Raw genomic sequence first — 25,362 nt, forward strand, 5'->3', positions numbered from 1 at the left:
CAAGAAGAGAGCTACGAGGAAAGAAGAGCTACCAGCTAGCAGCTAGGATAGATCATATATTTATAATAAAAAACTGCTAACTAAAAACCAAAAACAAAAAAAAACCGAATCCAAACAAAATGTACATGTCTGGAATTGGAAATAAAGATAAAAAAACAAAAAATAAATAAATTAAAAGTGCAAAAGGTTCATTTGGAAAAAAACAGAAAACAGATGCATTTTAGAAGCTGTATATAAATATATATATATATATATATATGTGCCTAATATAAGAAATATTACTTATGAGCCAATTTTCACAAAGGAATGAAACTGGAGCAAAATCCTGATCTCGTTTTAAATTCTACTGTTCAACATAAGACTCAGCGAGAAGCAGACAAATATGTTTGTCATACACATGTCATAATTAGTCGGTTCAAACCTAAATTAACCGAAACATATTACCAAATTGGTTCCACTAGAAATTTTATTTCAGATGTTTCGAAGTAAACAAAAACTATAAAATTAATTTTAGGGTTCTTCATATTAATAATAAGGAGAATATTTGATACAAACCACAAAAAAGAACTAAACCGGAACAATGCCAGTAGAGAGGTAAACCAAAGCAATCTCTTTTCAAGAGAGATCAGCGATTACAAGATCACACTTATCTTCCAGTATCTTCACAGCTTCAGTGAAAAGAACATCCGGAGGCAGTGATCCTGTGGACTCAATTTTAACTGACCAAACACAAATAGCAAACTCACTTAGGTTTTCTTTCGGACATATCATGAATTACAAAGTAAAATGAAGTTGTTTTCTTACATATAAAATGGTTCTTGACACTGCGTAGATCCACCAGGTCAACCAAGTCATGGTCCCTTATGCACTCCTTACACAATGTGCAATTGCGAGGCTGTGCCACCGTTGCCCTTTTCCTACCTGCCAGTTTTACCACAAGTCACTATGAAATCAAAACCATAAGAAGATTTTGAAGGAAAGTGTGGAAGGCTTTGACTTTTACCATTGCCCATGTCTTCAATGTCAAAAACATTCTGTGGGCAGACTTTTACGAGTCGTTCAGCTTTCTCATCCTCAACTTCTCCAAGTAGAACCACCTAAGATAATATCAAGAGAAGCATTACAAGAAAGATTAGGATAAGGCAAGACTGAAGAAGAATAGAGTTTGAGGTTTAACAAACTTCTCACCTCAGGTAGCATTCGATACCAAGCTGTACCTACTGGGGACCATTTTGCATGTGTTTTACCGATGCCCTTAACCGCATGAGCTTCAAGCTCGATTTCCTACAAGGAGGAGATCAAATTAAGACAGGCAAGTGTTTGGTTCATCTCTCATCGCAAGTGAAGTAAGAAGAAGTGAATGCAAAGAACCAGTAGTACCTGACCAGGGCTGAGTTTTGCTATCAAGATATCGAGGTAGGTCGGGGTAATAGGGCTCTCAGCAAATTCAGGGAGAGAATCTTGGCTACAGCTGAATGAAGTGTAAGTTTTTGGCTTTGAGTTTGAGGTTGAGGTTGAACCTCCTGTTTCTTTCAGAAACTCACTTCCATTTGGTAACCATTGCAACTCGTTCGTTAAAACTACATTCATATGAGCTGACATTAGAAACAAGGAACCCTCTGACGCTAACTTTATAAGAAGAGACATTATTTATTACCTTGAAGACGTGGTTGACCTTTGGGACATTTCACATGGAGTTTGAAAACAATGGTGTTCTTCTCATTTGGCTGATCGTTCTCTATAAAACATATATAAAAGAATAAGCTGACAAGGAAGAGAATGTTTGCATATGAAGATGGATAATATTCTTACCGGTTAAATATTCAAAGAGCCTTGGATCTGCGGCAATCGGAATGAGACCAATCCGGTGAGCAAGAACTTCGTCTACAATAAGCGACGTGTTGTATGCTATAAGCACTTTTTCAATCGCCATTGAAGGAACCTGTTGCAATAAACAAAACACTTTTAGACCGAAGACTCTAGTCATCAGAGGTTGTTGTTGTTGGGAGACAGTGGACAAACCTCAGCTATAAGGATCCTTCTGAAAGCATTGGCGAATGCAGCATCGATACCGATCATATCAAACTCCATGTCTGTCTCCGTGCAACTAATCACATCAACTTTGAAATCCTTATAGAAGTTTTCTAGCTTCACACTGTTGTCCACTCCCGAAGAGACATAGCTACCCGAGTAAATGGCATCTGCAGTCTACACAAATAACAAGGGCAGAACAAGATTAAAGACTACAACTTACAATCATCACACATATCATTTGTATGCTGACAATAAGATACCAAAGCCAAAGTGTAATCTTGTAAAACTCTATGACCCAACTAAAAAAATCAGAGCTTTCCTCAATTAGTTGAGCTTATAAGCATACAGAAAACACAAGGGCAGAACAAGATTAAAGACTTCATCTTTCAGGCAATCATCACAGATATCATTTAGATTTTGACAAAAAAAGATAGCAAAGAGACAGTGTAATTTTGTGAAACTCTAAGACCCAACTCATAAAATTACAGCTTTCTTCAGTTAGATGAACTTATAAGCAACAATAAAGAGTATAAGGGACTATAGTACTGAGAGTAAGAACAGACAAGTTCATACATCAACTGAAGCGTCTTTTTTAGAGACGACACGGTTTTGCTTGAGTTTCCGATGCCGAGGAAGGCCGGCTGGGACGTCGGAGAGGTCGTCGATGCGGAAGTTCTTGGCGAATATCTTGTCTTCTTCAGTCACCATCCTTTCTCTGCAGGAAAGCTCGATTGTGAAAACGAAAACAACTAGGGTTTATCTATTCTCCGTAGAAACCTTACAAAATAATGGTTTTAGAGGAGAAGCAAAGAAGCTTACTTGGGAACAATTCAGTTTGTTCTAAAAGAATGTTGCGAGAGAGAGAGAGAGGAGAGGTGGCGGCGACGAACAAACGGCGGTGAAGGGTTTGAAAAGTCGATGTCTTAACAATTTATTACAGAGAGATTTACAAAGGAGCCCTCGGCATAATAGTTATCTTACAAATTGACCCTCATCCCGCAAAATACCCAAGACAAACCTTTTCAATTTCAACCAATTAATAATGTACATCTTGTATTGCAACATGGGAACACATGACACATAGATAAGAGCTGCCCGTAGAGTCATTTTTAGAAATAATATTGTCATGTAAAATTTTGTTAAAATTCTTACACAAATATTATATTAATTTTTGTTTTCTCGATGTGGCAAAGCGATTCTAGAAATGATTCTAAGGCTTTGGTGTAGGCTGCAATCCAAATTCTTCTTTCTGGTGGTGACTTTATTCATCAGATTTCATCACATGATAATGTCGGTGTAAGTTGGATCTCAGTGGTTCAAAACAACCATATGCTTTTAAATTTTTGATGATGGATGGATCACTAGATGCCTTTGTTGGGGAAAAAAAATCTCATTGGTAAATTTCTCTCGATGGTTCTTCATATAGCATAATTTATGTAGTTGTGAATAGGATTTAGGACGTAGAAGATAAATTAGTCAAGATCAATGTAAGTGAATGTTGTTAGAATCATGTTCGAAATGAGATAGCTCAGTCTAGTCCCATGTCATTCGTTGTGAAATATTGAATATAACAGATTTTCCTATATATGATTTTCAGTACTACTAGAATTAAAATAAAATTTTATGTTTATCGCTTTTTCGGGTCCAAGTTTTTTTTTTTTTATCTGGTTATTATGATGTTACAAACTATGAGAAACATTACATCGATGATATTACAGCCGACAATTTTACCTGCCTTACGAGAATTCACGTCTAACCGTATCACCTTGACCCGCTTTGTGAAATCCATTCCTAACGGTACTCCCTGCACCATGCTGGAGATTTTTTATAACCATTTTTCCAATTTTCTGCATAATCCGTTTTCTCCGGAAATTGAAACTCAGACCTCTTGGTGTAGAAATTGCGTCGCCTGAGATTTAAACCCCAGATCTAGATAGATAAGCTTTTAAACCTTAATAGCTGGGCCATGATGTTTCCACCAAGTCTAAGTTTTCTACTGAGGAATAAAGCATTGCCACACTTTTGCTTGGTCAAGCAGATGTCAACTTTGTTTCTGGCAAAACTCAAATTTGGATTTAACAAAATTATACGTCTTGTTTTAAATTCCTTTTTCTTAACTCCCCCGACTATCACTGTTTGGTTAATATCATACGTTGCTTCTCACACATAAAATTGGTAAAACAAATAAAAGAGACGAGGATGGTATTTACAAGTACTATATTACAAATTAAATGGTAGCTTACGAACATATAATTTGGACATATTAGCCAAAAACTAAGCTAAGACAAATGCACATAAGCTTTTGATATTGACCTAAGTACGTACTTTCTAAATGATTATTTATAATCCCCTATATATTAAAACATTGCAACCTTTGAACCATGCCGGGACGGTTACGGGGACAGAAACGGGGACGAAAGCGGGGACGGGAAACGGGAAAATTTAAAAATTATGGGTACGGGTACGACAAATATATACTTGTAAAAAATATAAAATATTTATAAAAAATAAATTTATATAGTGAATCTAACATAATTAGATATAATTTACTATAATATGTTTATTTTGCCAACTAAAATTAAAAGCAAGATAAAAAAAACAATTGCACAAGCATTATGTCCCGTGAAAACTAGTCTTACTCATAGCTATGTTCTCCAACCGTCCCCAAGCCGTACCAGTGCTGTCCCCGTGAAGTACCCGTCCCCGAAACGTTTCCGGTACTGGTATGGCACCTAAATAGACGTCCCCGTGCTACATAACCATGACACGTGTCATCACGAGAATCAATTTCAAAATCTTTAAAAAAAAAAGTTGGTTCATCTAAACATATAATATATTTTTCATTAACCTAATCATATAATTGATTATTAATATAAAAACATTCTTCATTATTTCCTTAAATAGAACATACAAATTACCTAATCTGATAAAAATATATATGATAATTAATGATTTTAAATAATAAAGATTTGATAATAATTTATACACTCTATCATTTTTGTATTATAGTAATATTATTAAAATAAATTAGACAATCAAATTAACCAAATAATAAAAAAATTCAATTTTTCTTTATATGTTATATTTTGAATTTTTAAAAACCAATATAAATTAATAAACTTTTAAAAAAATCTCACTTTGAAATTTGTGATCAATGATTAAACTTTTGTTTATAACAAGATACAAATGTTCATAAATTTATATGAGTAAGATGTCTTATTTAATAAATATTAGATTATAAATATATATATATATATATATTAGTATCGTTTAAATTAAATTATATATTATATAAAACTCTGTAACATTTCATAACTAACTCTAAAAAATAGAATACCTTAGTGAACATTGAGCCACTCATGCCCAATTTCTACTACAGCAATTACAGTAACATGACCAAAGTGAATGTCTCATAGTCTTACAAATTAATCAAACAGACGATGCTTGCTTGAACAAAAGAGACAATGTTATATTAGTGACACTCTGCTAAGAGAAGAAAGAGCTCTTCATCGGCAATGGCTCCCATCTCCATAGCTCTTTCCAATACACTTAATCCTCCACCATCTTCTATCGAAGGACGAGCACCTCTGCATTCTCCAAAGAAAGGGAAACAATCATGTCAAGCAAAATGTTGCTCACGAGGTAATGAAAAATAAAGATATTTTTTTTTTGGGGATCATTAGTTACCTTCTCAGTAAAACCTTTGCAAATGCGTTGTTCCCTGATGCAATACAATGGTGTAACGGAGTTCTCCCATGATAATCTCTCATGTTTATATCAGCACCAAACTGCAACAACAGTTCAAGCAAAACCGGGTCACCGCTTTGACACGCCACATGCAACAGCGAACAACCCTGAAGACAGTTTCTTGAATCGTTCGAATCCTTGATTCTCTGACACGCGTTTGGATCGTGCCTCTTCTTTACTTCATCTTGTGTATCAACATGGTGGTGATATGCATCAACGGAAGTAATATCATCGAACTTGGTATTGATGACATTCACATCCGCTGTCACAATGAGTCGGTAGATTTCTCGTATGTTCTTACTTTGAACAGCTTCCCATATTCTAGTTGAGGCAGTAAGGTTTGTTTCTCTTTCATCTTTGATAACTAGAGCTTTCTCCAAGTACTGGCTAGGCATAAAACATTATCATGTTTTTAGTATCATTAACCTTTCTCTAGGAGCTAATAAGATGAGTCAATAAAACTGAATGTGATACCTTGGCTTGAATGTATTTCTCTTTCAGAGCAAAAGAATCTTTTGAAGATGGTTTTGTAATCAATTCAAGCTTGTTAGTTGATCCCTTTCCACTGCAAAAATCCACCAGCAGATATAATAGCAAAAATGTTCAGCAATGCTATGTTGGACACATTTGACTTCTTTATTGTGTTTTAGAGAATCATACCAGTCATGGTCAAAGTGAAGTAGCCCCTCCCACACTCCATTACAATATGCATTGCCTAAGTTTCGAAATAAGTCCAAGATTGTGGGTTCCCATACTTTCACATCCAATGTGACTGATCTCACCTGCAAAGAATTTTACTGTGTCAAAATACTCAAAATGCTTAATAAGTTAATATAAAGTAAAACCATGACTTGTATAATGACAGCAGAGAACAACTATTGGACAAAATAGATTAATCCAAAAAAAAAAGCATGTGTCCAAAAGCTGTGACAACAACAATGTTTTTTTTTACTTCATTAAGAATTATAAACAAGAAAAAGAAGCAAATACCTTGGATATATGAACACCAAGGTTCCTGTGAACACCAGAGCATTCAATGCACATCAACACTCCAAGATTCAATGATGCCCAATCAGGGTCAGGTGCATTGCATTCTGCACATGCATCGTTTCCAGGGATTCCTCTGAGTGTTGTAAAGACATCATCCCCCATATTTACTCTTTGATTATAATCTTGTTTTTGATCCAGGGAGAGTTCGTCACCAGCAGGACCAGAGCTAGCATAGTTAATTGGTGACTGCAGAAGATAATAAAATACCTATTAGCACACAATCTCAACACTCAAAAAAGAAGATAACACTCGTCTTGTGTAAACCTGTTGCAGGAAGTGAGAATTCAAACGTGTTGCTATAGCTGCTGTGATCTTATTCACCCAATCCATCCGATCAGCTCCATTTTCAGCCTAGTTATCATACAGAAATAAGCTGTGTTAGCCTCCCAATATTTCTCCTTCACGTCCTCCCTATATCTAACTAACAAGGGTACCTGTAATGTGTAAGTCATTTGAGGAGAAATGATTCTGAAACAAAGTCGAAGATCTGTGTCCTCTGCATCCAGTTTTATCAGTGAAGTGCGGAGATCGATCAAGTTGCAATCTAGGCTTCCTTGTGAAGCTGATCGAATGTGTCTTGAACGAAATCTCCTAAAGACGCCGCTCCTATGCTCACCTAAACCACTATAGTAGTGTTGAGATCCCTAAGAAGCGGAAAAATATGATTAGAAAGATTGAAACTGATAGAGAGAGACTTAAAATGAAGCAGACACAGGTGATTAAAGACTTGTTTAACAGACAAGACAGTAAAAGAGACTTTGGTACACATACAGCTGATTTGTTACCGGTGTTTCTGTAATAGTATAGGGATCCATGATTGTCAAGTACAAAGAACCTCCTTTTCCAATCAGCTCTAAGACTAGCTGATCGCTTTAATAAATAGCCTTGTTTGATCACCTGCATTAGTACAAAAGAGAAACTATGTAAGACTCATCAGCAAAGGATTCATCAAAAATCTTAATGTCTGCATAGTTTCATTGGAACAATTTTGTGAAAACTCCAGTTTGCACTTGATTACTACATGGGTGTTGGAGACACTTACTTCCTTGTCCGCTGTTGATATCGAAGTTGCTTCTACATTTTTATACGGGATAGTTCTGTAAACATGGTTTCCATCAACATTGGAGGGCTCAACTTGCTGGCTGTCTAATTCAGATTGAGTTCTGAATTCTTGAATACGTTTTTCAAACCGATCTTGTTCAATCTTAGACTGTTCTTTTGATTGTTGAGCATCGGTCAATACCTGAAAGAAGAAAAGTAGCTTTTAGTGATCTCAAGTTTAAGCATTTTAGCATAACTTTTATTGGGCATTACTGAAATGGGTTTGACATTTACATGATGAATATAAGGCTCCAATTGACTCAATAGGTCATATCCCTGAAGCACAAAGAGATCACATTAAGGAATACAAGATGGCAAAGATGTGTCCCTTAGTTAGTCACACTTGGCGACGTCTCAAAAATGCAAAATAAGAAGAAACCTACAAGCTTAAAATATCTCAAATGGGAATCCATAATGGCACTTATAGATTCCAAGAACTGGTACTTCTTTTTTGCTTCAATAGTCATCAATGAATTTACCTGCATTCCTTAAACCAAAGGGAAAACCATTTAGACACAGTAAGATCAAACTAGTGGGTTCTGTTTGGAACATACTAGATTGAAACGACTCTTCTCAAATGCTGACTTGGAGTTCTCCAGATCCTGTAAAACCAGCGTTAGATTTTGCTTGAGTTTTACTCACTGGCCAAAATCAGAAAGAAAGAACATGTTCAATGTAAGAAATACAGTGCTAATACCTCTTCCAACTCAGCAACAATCTCTCCTCTAGTATTCTTCTTTAGCGAGACAAACTTTTCGCGTGCCTTCAAAATGGATAAGAAAAATTCAAGGCATAGCATCAGATCAAGAATACCATGCACAACATTAGTATATTTAAAGTAGCTTAAGCATCAAGTACAATGCGTTTCAGTCTCTCATGTTTGAAAACTCTTGGTACTATGCAGATGTTGAAGTCTAATGATCATTGAATATATGGATTAATTGAAGAAAACATATACTCATTTTCTTTTAACTTTAAAACTAATACTTATTTTCTTTTAAACGACCATGCACTGGCCATTTCGATATTACGTTAGTTTAATGACAATCCAAGTTCATATAGTAGTGACACGCTTAACATATATTTTAAGAGATAAAAAGGTGTACCTCTCCATGTACAATAAGTAAGTGAAGTAATAGAGTATAATCAATTACCTGATCATAAGAATGGACAGCTTTGTCGAAACGACGCCGAGACTCCTGATAAGGTAGAAAACAGTAAATAAAGATCAATGCAGGGAAGGGCAAAAGTACTTTTCTTAAAAGTAATTTACGCCAAGAAAAGGAAGATATAGAAAGAATGACAGAACATTTTGAAATAGAACTTGTTAACAGGTGGATACAAAAGACCAAAGACTAATCTTCTATTTGTTGATTAGTCTCAAGCCTATAACATTTTAAAACTAGAAAATAATCAGAATTGCAGAGCGAAAATAAAAAGCAACCTTTGCTTCTTGCAAATCGACAGTCATAAAGTTCGTCAGCCTCTCAAGCAATACGTGCTCCACCTACAACAGCACAACAGTTTCACAAATGCCAGAAGTGAAACTTATAGTTTGGATTTTCAAACTCACACTTCGTTTTAGATTATTAAGTTTTTGCATCTCTCCTCTTTCTAGACACAGGCATAGCTGATTATTTAACTCTTAAAACTATTTTACAAGATGTGAGAGTTACCTGTGAGCGAAGAAACTCTTTATAAGAGGAGAGCTCTCGAAGGGTATTTACAAATTTAGATATTACTGGACCTGATGGTGTGCCACTCAAAAGCACAACAAATAAACAGATCAGAAACGATAACTTTCAGATTTTATTGGAACTCTTCCATGTTTAACCAATCATAAACTTAGAGCTCATATATTTATCTGGAAAGTGAAATTATATTAAAAAGATATTACAGGAAGGGAGATTTTATCAGCCAATAGAAAGATATGAAACTCCATAAAAGCTGTGTTTCTTAAGTTTCCATTCAACATTTCTAACATACCCAAGTTTTTTTTTTCAATTCTTTCCACTACCTAGTGTGCTAAAATGACTCAGCTTTTCAAAATCTCAGCAAATAAATGAATGAGAAACCCAAAAGCAGAAGCCCCTAAAGGAATGCATTAATAGTTGTTTTTACTATTCAAACTAGTTTTATAGCTGGGGAGCTAAAGGAATGCATCATAGTTTTTTTTTCTAACTAACCAAAGAGACCACAATCTCCTTGGCGGAGACTGCAATAGCACCTAAACTAAGTGATCATCTTAATTAGAGAGTGGGCTAAATAAAATGAAAATGAATCCACAACCTCCAATAGAAACACTGACAGGATCATCATGTCCAGCACCAAACTCTTCCAGAGAATCTGCAAAGGCACTGACTCCAGTAGATGCCTCTCCCAAAACTCCCCTGAAACAAAAAAAAAAAAATACAATGCAATTCCTACCAAGTTATCGAAACTCTTCCTAGGCACATAGAATCATCAACAAACAAAAAAAAGTGGAACTGTAACAAAATGAGGTTACATATCAAACTTTAGCAAAGAGTAAATGAAAAAAAAAAAGACTTCTGAAGAGAAGGAGATAGACAATGAAGTTAGAAAGTCTCAGTCTTTAATACGACAAATCTTATAACAGAGAAAGATGATTAAGACATTACGACAAAAAAAAAAACGGAAAACAACCAAAAAAGGTAGGTACAAAATTACACGTACATGAACTTCTTAACACCTTTGTATAGCTTCTGACAACGATCTTTAAGCTCATCAGTTGTTCCTTCTAACGAGAACACCTGATCCAATTAAACCAAAATGAACAAGTAAAAATCAATCAAATCCCAAAAGTTATTGGAACCATGATGGGGGAAAAAGAAGTGTTACCTGTTTTTGAAACATTGGTGAATCCTCAAGGTTGATAAAGGCTGCCATTGTTGCGGCTTAAGAAAAAATAATCTGAAGAAGCTTTAGACTAAAAGCGTACGAATTGAGTTAAGAGAAGACAAGACAAGTAAACCCAAGAATGCTGTCTTTTGCTTTCTTCTTCGTTTCGAAATGGATCTCGCTAGATCCAAAGGCAGGCGTTTTTGAGCTGTTTGATGATGTTTTTGATATGCTTTGAGAAGAGCCAGATAAAAAAAAAAAAACTGGGAATTAATTTTCTTACGAAGACATCCTTTCATTTTATTATTCGTTACAGACTTGGAGGGAATAATATCAGGTGACAAAATCATCCTTATCTCACATAAAAATCCCCTGTTCGAAACTACGCTAAGCGCTAGTCGGGCGGCAACCTCGGACCTAGCGAGTTACCGAAAAATCGGGGATTAAGCGGGATATACGCGGGGCCTAGTTTTTAATATTTTTTATTTTATTTAATAATTAAAATTAAATATATAACTTAAATAACATTATAATGTGATAATTTATATACACTCAAATTTATATCAATAACTAACTTTAATAAAATCAATTTTAAAAAATATATATGTATATAAACAGGTCTAGACAATAAATAAGGAATTAATTAGAAATTAGTTTTTGTACTTTTATTATAAGTATATGCGTATATATATTGACATATGCGTAAAATGTCAAAGAGTTGATGTCTCCAAGTGGTCAAGACCACTTCTATCACACGTGGGCAACCTGAGTTCGATACCCCATCTGTGCAAAATATTTGTTTTCGCATCTATTCTATTAAAACAACAGTGTGACCCATTGATAAAAGTAGAGTCCAACAATTATTTCAACAATACATATTTTTTTATATGATAACTGAAATGCCCTTTTAATTTTCGAAAGTAACCACCACATAATCTTTTTTTCGAAAGTAACCACCACTCCTTAATAGTTTGATCGGTTTACATAAATATTTTGTAGCCTCCGTTATGATTCCAAAGTTCTCGGATAGTCAACGGTACATAATGTCTGTGTGTAGAAGAAATAAATGCCTAATATTTGGTCGACTAATATATACTTAATAATTAATGCTAAGTAATCTTATTCTTCACTGACCGACGCAACAATATGATTGACAACAAGTTTCTTATCATCTAATATTTTTTTTACCCATGTAAAAAAATAAGAATTGATTAAAACACAAGAAAAATACAAAATACAAAATTATATCAAATAAATTTGAATTGTTTCTATTGAAAAATATTGGTTTATTCCGAAAATAAAAATATTAATACTGCTTCTTACTTTTTGACAGTTTTACACAAGCCTAATAATAATGGTATATATAATTTATATAGTTGACAAAAAAATATAATTTATATTAAAATATTTGAAGCGAATTTTTATATATTACTCTATTCAGTTCCATCCATGTATGATTCAAATCTGTTTACATCGATATAAAACATTTAATAAAAAAAACTTTATCAAAAAAATATAAAAGCATTTCAACTTAAGGGCTGTAATCATATTTTTCCAAAAATCATTATCACTGTACAAACAACATAACTTACATCTCAGCCTAAAAAATTATGATTTATTAAACAAGACATTAATTTATTTAAATTTTAAACATTTTACACATACATTAAGTTTATCAATTAACAAAGTGCATGATATTAAAATTTTAACGGGGTTTAAGTGCACTTTTATTAGAAATAAATATTCATATAAACTCATTTAGTTTAACGGGTTTTAAATATGCTATTCGATTAAAATGTATTTATTAAATGTAATTTTACTTAAATTTAGTTAAGACCATATTGACACATTTACATATATCTGTATATATTTAATAGAATATATTAAAAAAATATTTACACATTTTTTCAAAAAAATTGTTCGGTCTTCGGTGCAGGTTGGATTTGATATTGGTTTTCAGATATAACACTTTAAGAACCGTTCGGGTATATAGGCTATGTTTAATAGAATATAAAACTTTGATTTTCGAGTCGATTCTGAGTCAGATTTTTTGGATACGAATATTGTTGACTAATTATGTTAGGTAACTAATAAGAAAATATAATATGTTGTAATTTTTAAGAATAAAGTTTAAAAATAATTTATGAAATGTATATGGCACGAGTGTATAGTTATGCAACTTGACATATTTAATATAAAATATATATTACACAAAAATATATTAAATTAAATTAATATTACACAAATATAATTAAAAACACAAATATAAAAAATAAATTTCTCAAAAAAAAATAAAACAAAAAATATACCCGCCCTTTGAAGGGCGGGTCAGAATCTAGTTATAATGTTAAGGCACAAGAGTCTCACATCGGCTACACAAAAAAAGGAAGAGAAATATGACTCTATATATATGTCTTCTACATGAGATGTGTTTGTTAAGATATCGGGCTTCAGTAAAGCCCAAAGATATCACTATTAAATAAAATTTTGGGCCGATTAGTTAGTTTGACGGGCCGACTAGTCGCTTTATTGGGCCGATTAGTCTGTTTTTGGGCCGACTAACTGGTGTCCGATTTTATTGACCGATTTGGTCAAAATCGCAGCGGTAGTGGTCCGAGCAGCGACTAGGCGGACGCCTAGGCGGCTAGGCGTCCGCGTTTTTGAACAGGGTAAAAATCTGAGAATTATTTTCCTTACAAAAACACCCCTCTTGTTTTTTCAAACCTTGGTTTTCGCACGCGACATAAACAATGTTCAAGAAATATCTAAATAGTAATTATCTCTTGTATATTAAAGAAAAAGCATCGTAATAAATGCATTCACACTGTAATAGACACGTGACAACTTCACAATGATTTGATAATAAATATGCTAACGCGTTCACACTATATATTTCGTATTTTTAATATAAAACTCACATGCATGGTTCCAACAAAACTTTGGATTTTTCGGTTCGAATCAAAATAAATAACGAATCAAAAGCTAAACTATATATATATATATATATATATATATTATTTTTATTGTTACGGATAAAGTTGGACAAAATATTTATAAATTTTGATTTGATTTGTTATCCGTTTTGATTTGAACCAAAAAATATGGATATCCGTAACTCTACGAAGCAAATCAAATACTAAAATACAATATAAAAAAAACAAATCACAAATAGCTATATTTTTTATGAACGAATATCTAATTCGATCTGTTATATGCATATATACATATATGTACAGAATTATATATATATATAGGGCTTTTTGCAAAATTGACTCAAAACTCAAAGTCAAACCTAAAACTAACTCATGCTTTTCTTGGATTTTTCTTTTGTCCTATTCACCCCACAAGTTCATAATATTCACGAAAATGCCATCAAATTTTTTTTATTTTTTTTTCCGAAAATGACATTTTTACTCTCTCACCCTCATCATCTTCAAGTAATTACAAGATTGTCATTGTCATCAATACTCCAACCACCATGAACAACCAATTTGAAGCTCTTAATGCACCTAAAATCGATTTACACTCTCTCTTTCTCACTTGTTATGAACTAAAAACAACATCTCTTTCACTTTGCCTCCATATTCATCCAAAAAACTCAAGCTTTTGATTCATATTTTTTTATGGTTGATAGAGCCATTCAAGCATACTATTCTTGGTGGGTTACTTTCGTTTGAGATTCTGGGTGGTAGGAGAAGACTCTGTGTGCTAAGGAAGTCATCTCACTAGTTTAAGGTATGAAATTGAAATTTTTTCCAGATCTGTTCGTGTAAAAGACTTACCCGTAAGTCGTCTGGCTGTAGAAGACTTACGGGTAAGTCTGCTAGTCAAACGGACGACTTACTTTTAAGTCGTCATCTTTGTTTGTTAAAAAAAATCTAGAGAATATCCTAGACGACTTACTGATAAGTCGTCTAGGATAAATGGGTTAGTTTTGCATTTGACCGAATTATGTCAGATATTTGACTTTTCCTGGACGACTTACCAGTAAGTCGTCTCCGGGAAAACAAAAATTTTAATATTTTATTAAATCTGGACGACTTATCTGGATGTCGTCTCCGGTTACTTTTGCAATTGGAAAATAAAACTTAAATATTTAACTTTTCCCAGACGACTTACGCGGAAGTCGTCAAGTAAGACGACTTACTTGAAAGTCGTCCAGGATAAGCAAAGTCGTCCAGGATAAGCAAAGTCGTCCAGATTTATTTCCTAGATTATGGTCAAACCTTGCTTATCTCAGACGACTTTCTCGTACATCGTCTGCCTGGACGACTTTCAAGTAAGTCGTTTGGGTAAAGTTAAATATTTAAGTTTCTTTTTCGAATTGCAAACTAACCTGAGAAGACTTACAAATAAGTCGTCTAGCTTTAATAAAATATTGAAATTTTTGTTTTCCCGGAGACGACTTACTGGTAAGTCGTCAAGAAAAATTCAAATCTGACACAATTCGGTCAAATGCAAAACTAACTCGTTTATCCTAGAGGACTTACCAGTAAGTCTTCTAGGTTTTTTTTTTAAACAAACAAAGCTGGACGACTTACTTGTAAGTCGTCCTATTTAAAATTCAATTGCAAAAATGATCTGTTTGGACGACTTACTGGTAAGTCTTCCAGACGACTTACTAGTATGTCGTCTGCGTCAATGTTTAGTAAACTTTCATTTTCTCTATGTTTACTAATGTGTTTTATTTTGAATTTTTGTAGATGATGCGTCAGTTACATGCAGTGTATGGAGAATGGTTGTTGAAAGATTGCCGTTGGGATTTTGTGGTTGATAATGTCAAAGGTGCGAGAATCATTTTTTTGGGGAAAGGTTCGACACATGCTGAACTTCTTGCAATGGCTCAAGAAGATTATAACCTGGACATGAGCACATAATCTATGGAGATAACCTACTCATTACCAGCAGAAATGATGCAGGCTCCAGACACCCCTCCTATTCATGTTACAAGTGATAGACAAGTTCGAAACTTGCTCGAGATAACCAAAACGCATGGAGTACGGCTTTGTGTATCAAGCCGTAGCAAGGTGGAAACGGTTTCTGAGTTCAGGAAGAAGATGATGAAGCTGATGAAGCTGATGAATGTTTTGAAGATGATGATGATGATTTGGTTGAAGATGAAAATCATGATGGGGAGGAGGACGATGGGGAAGAGGACGATGGGGAGGAGGATGCTGGTATCTCTATTGTTGCTGAAGCGGACGAGAATGGTGAGGATTACAGTGTTTATGGAAAGGTTGAAGATGAGGATGAGGAAGATGATGATATGTATTTTGAAGATATCAAAAAGATTGAAGGGGAAGATCGAATGGTAACAGTATCTATGTCAACCAGAGTTTTGTTAGCAAGGATGCACTACTTTCAGAGCTGCGGTTGACAGCAATGAGGTTTATGTTCTCCTTCAGAATATACAAGTCAACGAAAACTCTCTTTGTGACAACATGTTCGGTTAGTGGTTGTCAATAGAAGGTCAGAGCGAGTGTGAAACATGGGACAAACACGTTTTGGGTAACAAAGTATGGGGAAAAACATACATGCTCAGTGGGAGACCGACTCGCTCAGCGGAGACACTGTACTCCGAAGTATGTGGGTAGGCTTTTCATTGATCGTGTTGGAATCATTGATGGGTTGAATCCGCAGCATATCACTGATGCAATGAAGAACATGTTTAGCATGACGCTTGATTACACCATTTCATACAGAGCACTTTTATATGGACAAACATTGGTGAGAGGATCAGCAGAAGATGGGTATTCGCGTCTGGCATCATATCTCGAGCAAATCTCCTTAGCAAATCCCGATTCTATCACGGCTATAGAACTTGATTCTATCAATAGATTTAAGTATCTATTTTTCTCTTTTGGAGCTTATATCAAAGGTTTTAAGTATCAGAGAAGGGTCATTGTGGTGGATGAGACTCACCAAAATGGGAAGTATGGAGGTGTTATGTTAGTTGCAGCCGCACAAGATGAGAATTTTCAGATATTTTCATTGGCTTTTGAGATCGTAGATGCTGAAGATGAACCTTCTTGGGAATGGTTTTTCACAAAATTGGCTAGTTGTGTATCTGATGAGCAGCCTCTGGTGATAGTCTATGACCGGCACGCGGCCATTAAAAGTGCGTGTGATAAGGTGTTTCCTTGGGCAACCCGAGGAATATGTTATTATCACCTTCAAGATAACATTGTCAAAAAGTATAAAGGGAAACATCTCTTGTACTTGGTGAAAGGTGCTGCTTATGCTCATACGGTTTCAGATTTTGACCGGTACATGGCTGAGATACGGAGTGCAAACCCGGACCTTGAAACATATTTGGAGAATGCCGACGTCAGCCTATGGTCAAGGGTTTATTGTCAGGGGGACATGTACAACATAAAGACAAGCAACATCGCTGAATCTATTAATTCTGCTCTGAAGCGAGCTAGAGGATTTCCGATTCAGTTCCTCTTGGAGTTCATAAGGGAGAAGCTAGGAAAGTGGTTTTGGAAAAGGAGAGAAGATGCTTTGAGTCTCCCAACTCAACATAGTCGAGGTGTTGAGTACTTGCTTGCTGTTCGATCGGAGATAGCGGATACGATGACGGTACAACCAATTGATGGATGGCGATTATTTGTGAAAGGTGGGAAAATAGACTGTGTGGTTGATTTGGAACATGGAAAGTGTGATTGTTGTATCTATGCAGTGGAGAAAATACCTTGCTCTCATGCTATAGCTGCTGGAACATCTGCTGGTTTGCATATCTCCACACTTGTATGTCCAGTGTACTCAAAGGATTTTCTGTTTGCAGGATACTCAGAGAATATATATCCTTGTGTTGGACAACAAGTTGAGGAACGCACATGCTTTCCTCCGGATGTAAAGCATGGTCCGGGAAGACAGAAGAAATCAAGATGGCAATCTTGGTTGGAGCTATCCAGGATGAGAGGACGCAAACCCTGGAACCAACACAGGGTTTATAGATGCTCAAAATGCAAGGAAACTGACCATACGAAACCACAATGTAAGTCATCCAGTGATTAGTCTTCCAGAAGACCTTCCATTAAGTCGTCCAGAAGGTCGTCCAGTTAGTCGTCCAGGGTATTTTCTTCCAGAAGACCTCCAAGTTAGTCGTCCAGTGATTAGTCTTCCAGAAGACCTTCAATTAAATCATCCAGAAGGTCGTCCAGTTAGTCATCCATGGTTTTTTCTTCCAGAAGACCTTCAAATTAGTCGTCCAGAAGGTTGTCCAGTTAGTCGTTCAAGGTTTTTTCTTCCAGAAGACCTTTAAGTTAGTCGTACAGTGTTTAGTCTTCCAGAAGACCTTCAATTAAGTCGTCTAGAAGACCTTCAATTAAGTCGTCCAGTGTTCAGTCTATGTACTAAAAATTTGTGTTATGAACTTATCTGTGTCAACTTCTTTGTCAAATTGCACTACCAAACAAATTTGAGATGGTCTTGCCCTTTATATTATCCGAAATATAGTTACAAAAGGTCACTGTGATATATTGCATATTTCCATTATCTTATCCATTCATCCATGTGCATTTTGATCATATAGACTAGGATTTAGTCATGTTTAGGTTACATTTTGCATACATGAGTCTCTATCAGGTGTTGGAGTGCCACATGGAGTTCTTGGGGCTATTTGGATGCATTTGGAGCTCAAAGGAGGTGATATATGTGATCATTGGACGAGCAGAGCAGGGGAGCGAGGTTCCGCAGCGACGTCATGAGGTCGCTCCAAAGCACCTCTCAGAGCGACCTAGCTGGAGCGACCCCGTGAAGTCGCTCGCCATACTCACCCCGTGAAGCGACTTGCCCAGAGCGACGCGCCGAGGTCGCTCGCATCTCACACACCTCTCGGAGCGACCTCCTAAAGCGACGCCATGAAGTCGCTCGCGTTCTCGTCACTCCGAACAGTCTTAGATGACCCTGGAGCGACCTCTCAGAGCGACCTATCAAGGTCGCTCCCGATCCAGAGCGACCCGTTGGAGCGACACACCAAAGTCGCTCGGGACCTCTCGCCCGGAGACACCAAAAATCGGCCCTGGAGCGACCTTCCGGAGCGACACCTGCAAGTCGCTCCGCGTTATTTTGCTGCCGAAAATCATGACTTCTCAAGGACCTTTTTGCAATTTATTTTGGACGTTTTACATTTCTAAAACCTATGTTTTAAACATCTTTGGTAGCCACCAGAGAGATTATCTTTGGATCTATTGAGAAATACACAAAGACTCTCTTGAGAAGTTCATCTCTTGGATTTTGATTGTTATGTTCTTGTGTTCTTGTTGATTTCTTATCTATTTCTCTACATGATTAATCTGAAATCCAATATGGGTTTAAGAGGAATCATGGAGATTAGTGAGTAATCACCTTTTGAATTCATGGGTTAGGGAGATTAAGGGTGATTAGGTTAGTTCTAGGATGTTTTAGTGTAGATCATTCTTGTTCCTTGCTAGTAGAGTATTCCTAATGCATCTTCTGAGTTGGCCACTCAAAAGTTGATCAATAGGCATTTCCCACCCGAAAGGTGTTTGATGAAATGCCTGAGACAACTCTCCTAGGCTTTTAGTATACTTTGCCAAAGACATTTGTTGTTAAAGGTGCTAAGATAGCTAATAGACTTGTTAGTAATGATTGCTTTCATATTATTCAACCAAAGACATTTGATGTTTGAGATATGTTAGCAAATGAGCATTTATCTAGACATAGAGCTTGCTTAGAATTGTGTCTAGGCTTAAGGTTGATAGTTTGATTGATCATTTGCCATCCTTAGTTCGATACTTGATCACCCAAGGTCTAATCCCTATGCCCATGAGTTCTCTTTTCCCTTAGTCAAGAAAGTATCATTTTGTTATTGCTTTCTAGTATTAGTAGTAGTTTAAAACTCATCTAAATCATTGGTTGCACTTAGATTAAGTGAGTACTTGCATTCTCAGTGCTTTGATATCCCTCAGAACTGGTTCGACAATCACTATACTACAACATTTGTCTTAGGAGCCTTGAAAACTCCTAACATCAAATTGGCGCCGTTGCCATCGAATCACCCGCGTGACATACTAATCACTATACTACAACATTTGTCTTAGGAGCCTTGAAAACTCCTAACATCAAATTGGCGCCGTTGCCAAATTCTGAGTAGATTTGAACATTGAGATTTAGTCACTTACTTGAGACTAAGTCATTTTAATTTTATTTTGTTACTGATTCTTCTTCTTCACCTACCTTTCACTTTCAGGTGTATGAACTTGAGGAGTAGAGGTCCATCAAACCTAGTTCCAATAGTAGCAGACATCAGAGCTTTCGAGAGGGAGTGTGCTAGAGCTAGAAGAGAAGAAGAACAACAAGCCCACTTGCAGAGATTGGATATTGATATGGCAGATCCACCGCAAGGGGCAGAACACCAACCGCGGGCAGCTCGACCCATTGGTACTTATGACCGGCCCAACATTCATGGTCACAGACTGGGAATCCGAGCACCGGCTGTGGCAGCCAACAACTTTGAGGTCAAGTCAGGACTCCTCAACGTGATCGAGAACAACAAATATCATGGCTTGGCTTTAGAGGACCCATTCGATCACTTGGACAGGTTCGACAGCTACTGTGGGTTGTCAAAAACCAATGGTGTGTCAGAGGATGCCTTAAAGCTGAAGTTATTCCCTTTCTCTTTGGGGGATAAGGCACGTCAGTGGGAGAAGTCTCTACCCAGCGACTCTATCACTACTTGGGATGAGTGCAAGAGAGCATTCTTGGAGAAATTCTTCTCATCCTCAAGAACTGCTAAGCTGAGAAATGAGATCTCCAGTTTCCAACAGAAGAACTTGGAAGGATTCAGTGAAGCCTGGGAGAGATTCAAAGGCTACCAAGCCAATGCCCACACCATGGTTTCTCTAAGGAGAGCTTGCTGAGCACCTTCTACAGTGGTGCTCTTCCTAAGTACAGAGCCAGACTGGATACAGCTAGCAATGGGTTCTTCTTGGGAAGAACTGAAGATGATGCAGAAGAGCTGGTTGACAACATGGTGAAGAGTGATGCAGTCTACAGTGGAGACCACGACAGGGGCAGTAGGGGTGATGATAAGCAGACGAGGAAAGAGATGAAAGCTCTACAGGATAAGATAGACATCCTCCTTGCTGATAAAGCCACACAAGAGCAGCTGCACTTTGTTGGTAACCCAAACCAAGAAGCAACACCTGTTGTCCATGAGGTTGAGGGTTTGGAAGGTCAGGAAGAGTTGTGTTTCATCAACAACAATGGTAGCTGGTACAAAAAAGAGCCCAACTTTCAGTACAACAACTACCAACAGAAATCCTATCCCAACAACCAACAGAGTGGTTATCCGCCTCGAAACAACCAGCAAGGCAGCTATCAACCTCAGCAAAACCCCTCATCTGGTTCCTCTGCTCCTCAAGAGAGCAGCACTGACACCCTGCTGAAACAAATCTTGGAGTCTCAGACTAGAAGTGAGAAGCATGTTGGTTATGAGTTGAAAAACCTTCATTCCAAGATTGATGGGAGCTACAATGAGCTCAACAACAAGTTCTCACATCTTGCTTCTACAGTCAAGAATTTAGAGAATCAGTTTGCTTCCATGAACACTCACCAGACTCGCCAGCAAGGATCTCTACCTGGAAAATCTGACCAAAACCCCAAGGAGGCCAAAGCTATCACCCTTAGGAGTGGTAAGCAGTTACCTCCTACAACCCTCACCAGGGATGCTGAGAAACTAGGTGAGGAGGTGGCCATCAACTTAGATGATGAAGTGGTGATTGTTGATGAGAAAATCAATGATGAAATCTTGGAGAAGATTGTGGAAGCCAAGGGTAAAGGAAAGGTTGGGGAAGAGAAGAAAACAGTGAAGGATGGTGAAGTTCTTGCTCCAGCAAGTGAGAATTCTTTTGTTCCTCCTCCCTATGAACCCAAACTACCATTCCCTGGTAGATTCAAGAGGCAGCTGCTAGAGAAGTACAAGGCTTTGTTTGAGAAGCAAATGAGTGAAGCTCAGGTTGCAATGCCCATCATCGATGCTTTCATGTTGATTCCTCAATACAACAAGTTCCTGAAAGATGTTGTAGCTGCAAAGAAGAAGGAAATGGAAAGCATGATGATTCTTACCCATGAGTGCAGTGCCATCATCCAAAGGCTTGATGTTCCAGAGAAGTTAGAGGATCCAGGATGCTTTACACTACCTTGTGCTCTTGGACCTATGGTATTTGAGAAATGTCTCTGCGATTTGGGAGCTAGTGTCAGCGTGATGCCTTTGTCTGTTGCAAAGAAGCTTGGATTCACTCAGTACAAGAAGTGTAAACTCTCTCTGGTGTTAGCTGATCGTTCAGTGAAGTACCCTGTGGGCATCTTAGAGGACCTACCTGTGAAGATTGGAAGGTATGAGATACCTACAGATTTTGTGGTGCTTGAGATGGGTGAGGAGGCTCAAGACCCATTGATTCTTGGAAGGCCATTCTTAGCTACAGCAGGAGCAATTTTTAAGGTGAAAGCGGGCACGATTGATCTCCATTTGGGTAAAGGGCATGTTCTCCACTTTGACATCAAGGAGAAAATGAAGAAACCAACTGTGTTCGGGCAAGCCTTCTACATTGAAGAGATGGGCACTCTTGCTGATGAGCACCTTGAAGAGTTACCACCTGAGGACGACGAGGAGGGAGCATCTCCCTCTACTCATTCTCCATAGAAGGTAACCCACTACTTTCCCTTGTATATACCATTTCGTTTTTGCATATTAGTTTTCTCTTTTTGGGTATCTCTCTCTCCTTGACAACACAGAGACTGTGTCATTTAAGTTTGGGGGAGGTACCAAGTATTTGATCACGTTTGCTTTGATGATTTTGAGTCTCATGCATTGCATTATACATATATATTTGCATAAAAAAAATTCATTAAGTTTGCATCATTGGCATTTCTAGGAGAGTCTAGAGCATATAGGTTGCATTTACTTGCATTGGGAGCAATGATTTGAAATGCCTTGTAAAGAACATTACTTTGCACCTGAATAGCTTATGCACCTCTCAAAAACACTTGTATGCTTCGAGCCTTGAAGACTCTTCCTGAAACTTGTTGATTGCTGAAACTCAGTCTTTGAAGCCAACTACAACCTTATTTGAACTGAACGAACTTAATGCTTCTTGCTCATGGTCCCTTGCGTACTGAGTCATGGCTATACACACTTGAGTTGTCACATCCTTTATGCCAATCTTATTTTGACAAACTCTAGTGGTAGACCACTCCCAAAACCTTTCCCTTCTTTTAAGCTTTCATTGTTTGATGAGTGAGGCCTTCTTCGGAAAGTCTTACATGTGCATAATGTTGAGAGTATCGGGAACGACAATGCTTGATCTTCATTCTTGCTAGATTGGGCACTCTATTGTCTAGCTATAGGTGGGGGGTGAGAGTTGTGATTATGATTTGGGAGCAATGAAAAAGGAAAAGAAATGACTCTTTGTGTTTAAGTGAATTGTCTTACTGGGATAAGTAGAAAAACCTCTAGCTCAAGTTATGAAAAGTCTTGGCCCCCATTTAAAAAAAAAAAAAAAAAAATAAAATATGAAAAGAAAAGAAAAAGAAAGAAAAAGGGGGCTAGCAAAGTTGTTAGGAGCTAAGTAATGTTTTGAGGTTGTGAAAAATCCCTTGTAGATTTCAAAGAGAAGGAGTTAATGTTCTTAGGATCTTTTGGTGAGAGATGTGAGTTGGGTTTGACATTTGAGAATGATTGTGTAATTGTATGTTTGGGAAAAGGGTAGAACAATGGAGATTGAGCATTGTATGCATGAGTTGATCCCTTTCTTAGATATATTATGTGCAATGTCAAGGCTACTTGTTTCGAGAGCAAACCACCTTAAAGATTTTATGTTTCAAACCTCTTGAATCACTTGAATAAAAGCCTTCCCTCACCCAACCAAATGACTTGGACCAACTGACCATTTGCAAGAATTCACCTGATGTTTTGTGCTTAATGAATGTGAGAGTTGGTTGATTTGAATGTGTGGATGCTTGATGATGAGTGTAAGGGCAAAAAGAGTTGAGATAGGCCTAGAGAAGCTAGAGTGTAATAAGAGAGTGTGCTCATGCTGGATTAGATGTTGAATCGAGTACTAGTTGTGTTTCTTTTGGCTATGAGCTCCCACCTTCAAACCTCTCTCCCTATGAGTTCTAGAAAGTTCACTTGTGGACAAGTAAAAGAACAAGTTTGGGGGAGTTGATATCTTGCATATTTCCATTATCTTATCCATTCATCCATGTGCATTTTGATCATATAGACTAGGATTTAGTCATGTTTAGGTTACATTTTGCATACATGAGTCTCTATCAGGTGTTGGAGTGCCACATGGAGTTCTTGGGGCTATTTGGATGCATTTGGAGCTCAAAGGAGGTAATATATGTGATCATTGGACGAGCAGAGCAGGGGAGCGAGGTTCCGCAGCGACGTCATGAGGTCGCTCCAAAGCACCTCTCAGAGCGACCTAGCTGGAGCGACCCCGTGAAGTCGCTCGCCATACTCACCCCGTGAAGCGACTTGCCCAGAGCGACGCGCCGAGGTCGCTCGCATCTCACACACCTCTCGGAGCGACCTCCTAAAGCGACGCCATGAAGTCGCTCGCGTTCTCGTCACTCCGAACAGTCTTAGATGACCCTGGAGCGACCTCTCAGAGCGACCTATCAAGGTCGCTCCCGATCCAGAGCGACCCGTTGGAGCGACACACCAAAGTCGCTCGGGACCTCTCGCCCGGAGACACCAAAAATCGGCCCTGGAGCGACCTTCCGGAGCGACACCTGCAAGTCGCTCCGCGTTATTTTGCTGCCGAAAATCATGACTTCTCAAGGACCTTTTTGCAATTTATTTTGGACGTTTTACATTTCTAAAACCTATGTTTTAAACATCTTTGGTAGCCACCAGAGAGATTATCTTTGGATCTATTGAGAAATACACAAAAACTCTCTTGAGAAGTTCATCTCTTGGATTTTGATTGTTATGTTCTTGTGTTCTTGTTGATTTCTTATCTATTTCTCTACATGATTAATCTGAAATCCAATATGGGTTTAAGAGGAATCATGGAGATTAGTGAGTAATCACCTTTTGAATTCATGGGTTAGGGAGATTAAGGGTGATTAGGTTAGTTCTAGGATGTTTTAGTGTAGATCATTCTTGTTCCTTGCTAGTAGAGTATTCCTAATGCATCTTCTGAGTTGGCCACTCAAAAGTTGATCAATAGGCATTTTCCACCCGAAAGGTGTTTGATGAAATGTCTGAGACAACTCTCCTAGGCTTTTAGTATACTTTGCCAAAGACATTTGTTGTTAAAGGTGCTAAGATAGCTAATAGACTTGTTAGTAATGAATGTTTTCATATTATTCAACCAAAGACATTTGATGTTTGAGATATGTTAGCAAATGAGCATTTATCTAGACATAGAGCTTGCTTAGAATTGTGTCTAGGCTTAAGGTTGATAGTTTGATTGATCATTTGCCATCATTAGTTCGATACTTGATCACCCAAGGTCTAATCCCTATGCCCATGAGTTCTCTTTTCCCTTAGTCAAGAAAGTATCATTTTGTTATTGCTTTCTAGTATTAGTA

The 25,362-nt window shown here is 37.2% G+C and overlaps 2 protein-coding genes and 1 non-coding gene across 4 annotated transcripts; all 3 read right to left on the reverse strand.

Annotated features, from left to right (window-relative positions):
• Positions 1 to 499: 499 nt before the first annotated feature.
• Positions 500 to 3,040, reverse strand: LOC106452553 (DNA-directed RNA polymerases I and III subunit RPAC1). Its single transcript, XM_013894707.3, has 10 exons — positions 2,854 to 3,040; positions 2,608 to 2,749; positions 2,023 to 2,208; positions 1,813 to 1,942; positions 1,658 to 1,738; positions 1,381 to 1,580; positions 1,189 to 1,284; positions 1,004 to 1,097; positions 805 to 921; positions 500 to 719 (listed from the first exon to the last, which is right to left on the reverse strand). Exons 2-10 carry the CDS (start codon positions 2,740 to 2,742, stop codon positions 616 to 618), a joined length of 1,143 nt encoding a protein of 380 aa, XP_013750161.1. The 5' UTR covers positions 2,743 to 2,749; positions 2,854 to 3,040; the 3' UTR covers positions 500 to 615.
• A 2,260-nt stretch (positions 3,041 to 5,300) lies between these two features.
• On the reverse strand, positions 5,301 to 11,001 carry LOC106452563 (ADP-ribosylation factor GTPase-activating protein AGD2). 2 transcript variants are annotated; one of them, XM_022700679.2, is made up of 20 exons: positions 10,925 to 11,001; positions 10,792 to 10,847; positions 10,627 to 10,703; positions 10,222 to 10,322; positions 9,609 to 9,679; positions 9,377 to 9,439; positions 9,087 to 9,131; positions 8,630 to 8,695; positions 8,487 to 8,534; positions 8,316 to 8,411; positions 8,167 to 8,208; positions 7,874 to 8,074; positions 7,603 to 7,728; positions 7,266 to 7,475; positions 7,096 to 7,182; positions 6,772 to 7,017; positions 6,442 to 6,563; positions 6,256 to 6,346; positions 5,722 to 6,164; positions 5,301 to 5,621 (listed from the first exon to the last, which is right to left on the reverse strand). In XM_022700679.2, the coding sequence occupies exons 2-20, from the start codon at positions 10,837 to 10,839 to the stop codon at positions 5,507 to 5,509; spliced, it is 2,298 nt and encodes a 765-aa protein (XP_022556400.1). In that variant the 5' UTR covers positions 10,840 to 10,847; positions 10,925 to 11,001; the 3' UTR covers positions 5,301 to 5,506. The 2 variants fall into 2 exon arrangements, with proteins under 2 accessions (XP_022556400.1, XP_022556401.1); XM_022700680.2 differs by lacking the exons at positions 9,609 to 9,679; positions 10,222 to 10,322; positions 10,627 to 10,703; positions 10,792 to 10,847; positions 10,925 to 11,001 and having other exon boundaries at positions 8,316 to 8,419; positions 9,377 to 9,441.
• A 9,551-nt stretch (positions 11,002 to 20,552) lies between these two features.
• Positions 20,553 to 20,658, reverse strand: LOC125593583. The gene has a single exon (XR_007329486.1). It is a non-coding gene; the product is annotated as a small nucleolar RNA R71 (small nucleolar RNA).
• Positions 20,659 to 25,362: the final 4,704 nt, after the last annotated feature.

Source organism: Brassica napus, chromosome C9, assembly GCF_020379485.1.
Source record: "Brassica napus cultivar Da-Ae chromosome C9, Da-Ae, whole genome shotgun sequence".
Classification (NCBI taxonomy): domain Eukaryota; kingdom Viridiplantae; phylum Streptophyta; class Magnoliopsida; order Brassicales; family Brassicaceae; genus Brassica; species Brassica napus.

What these genes read in the sequence shown, in the direction of transcription:
- LOC106452563 (XM_022700679.2), bottom strand. Translation starts at nt 10,839, where the DNA reads ATGGCAGCCTTTATCAACCTTGAGGATTCACCAATGTTTCAAAAACAG. An exon ending in AAGAGTTTCTTCGCTCACAG is followed by an intron (nt 9,440 to 9,608) that starts GTAACTCTCACA and finishes GTGCTGTTGTAG; the next exon opens with GTGGAGCACGTATTGCTTGA. An exon ending in TGGAGCCTTATATTCATCAT is followed by an intron (nt 8,075 to 8,166) that starts GTAAATGTCAAA and finishes TTCTTCTTTCAG; the next exon opens with GTATTGACCGATGCTCAACA.
- LOC106452553 (XM_013894707.3), bottom strand. Translation starts at nt 2,742, where the DNA reads ATGGTGACTGAAGAAGACAAGATATTCGCCAAGAACTTCCGCATCGAC. An exon ending in GAAGGATCCTTATAGCTGAG is followed by an intron (nt 1,943 to 2,022) that starts GTTTGTCCACTG and finishes TTATTGCAACAG; the next exon opens with GTTCCTTCAATGGCGATTGA. An exon ending in CATTGAAGACATGGGCAATG is followed by an intron (nt 922 to 1,003) that starts GTAAAAGTCAAA and finishes TAAAACTGGCAG; the next exon opens with GTAGGAAAAGGGCAACGGTG.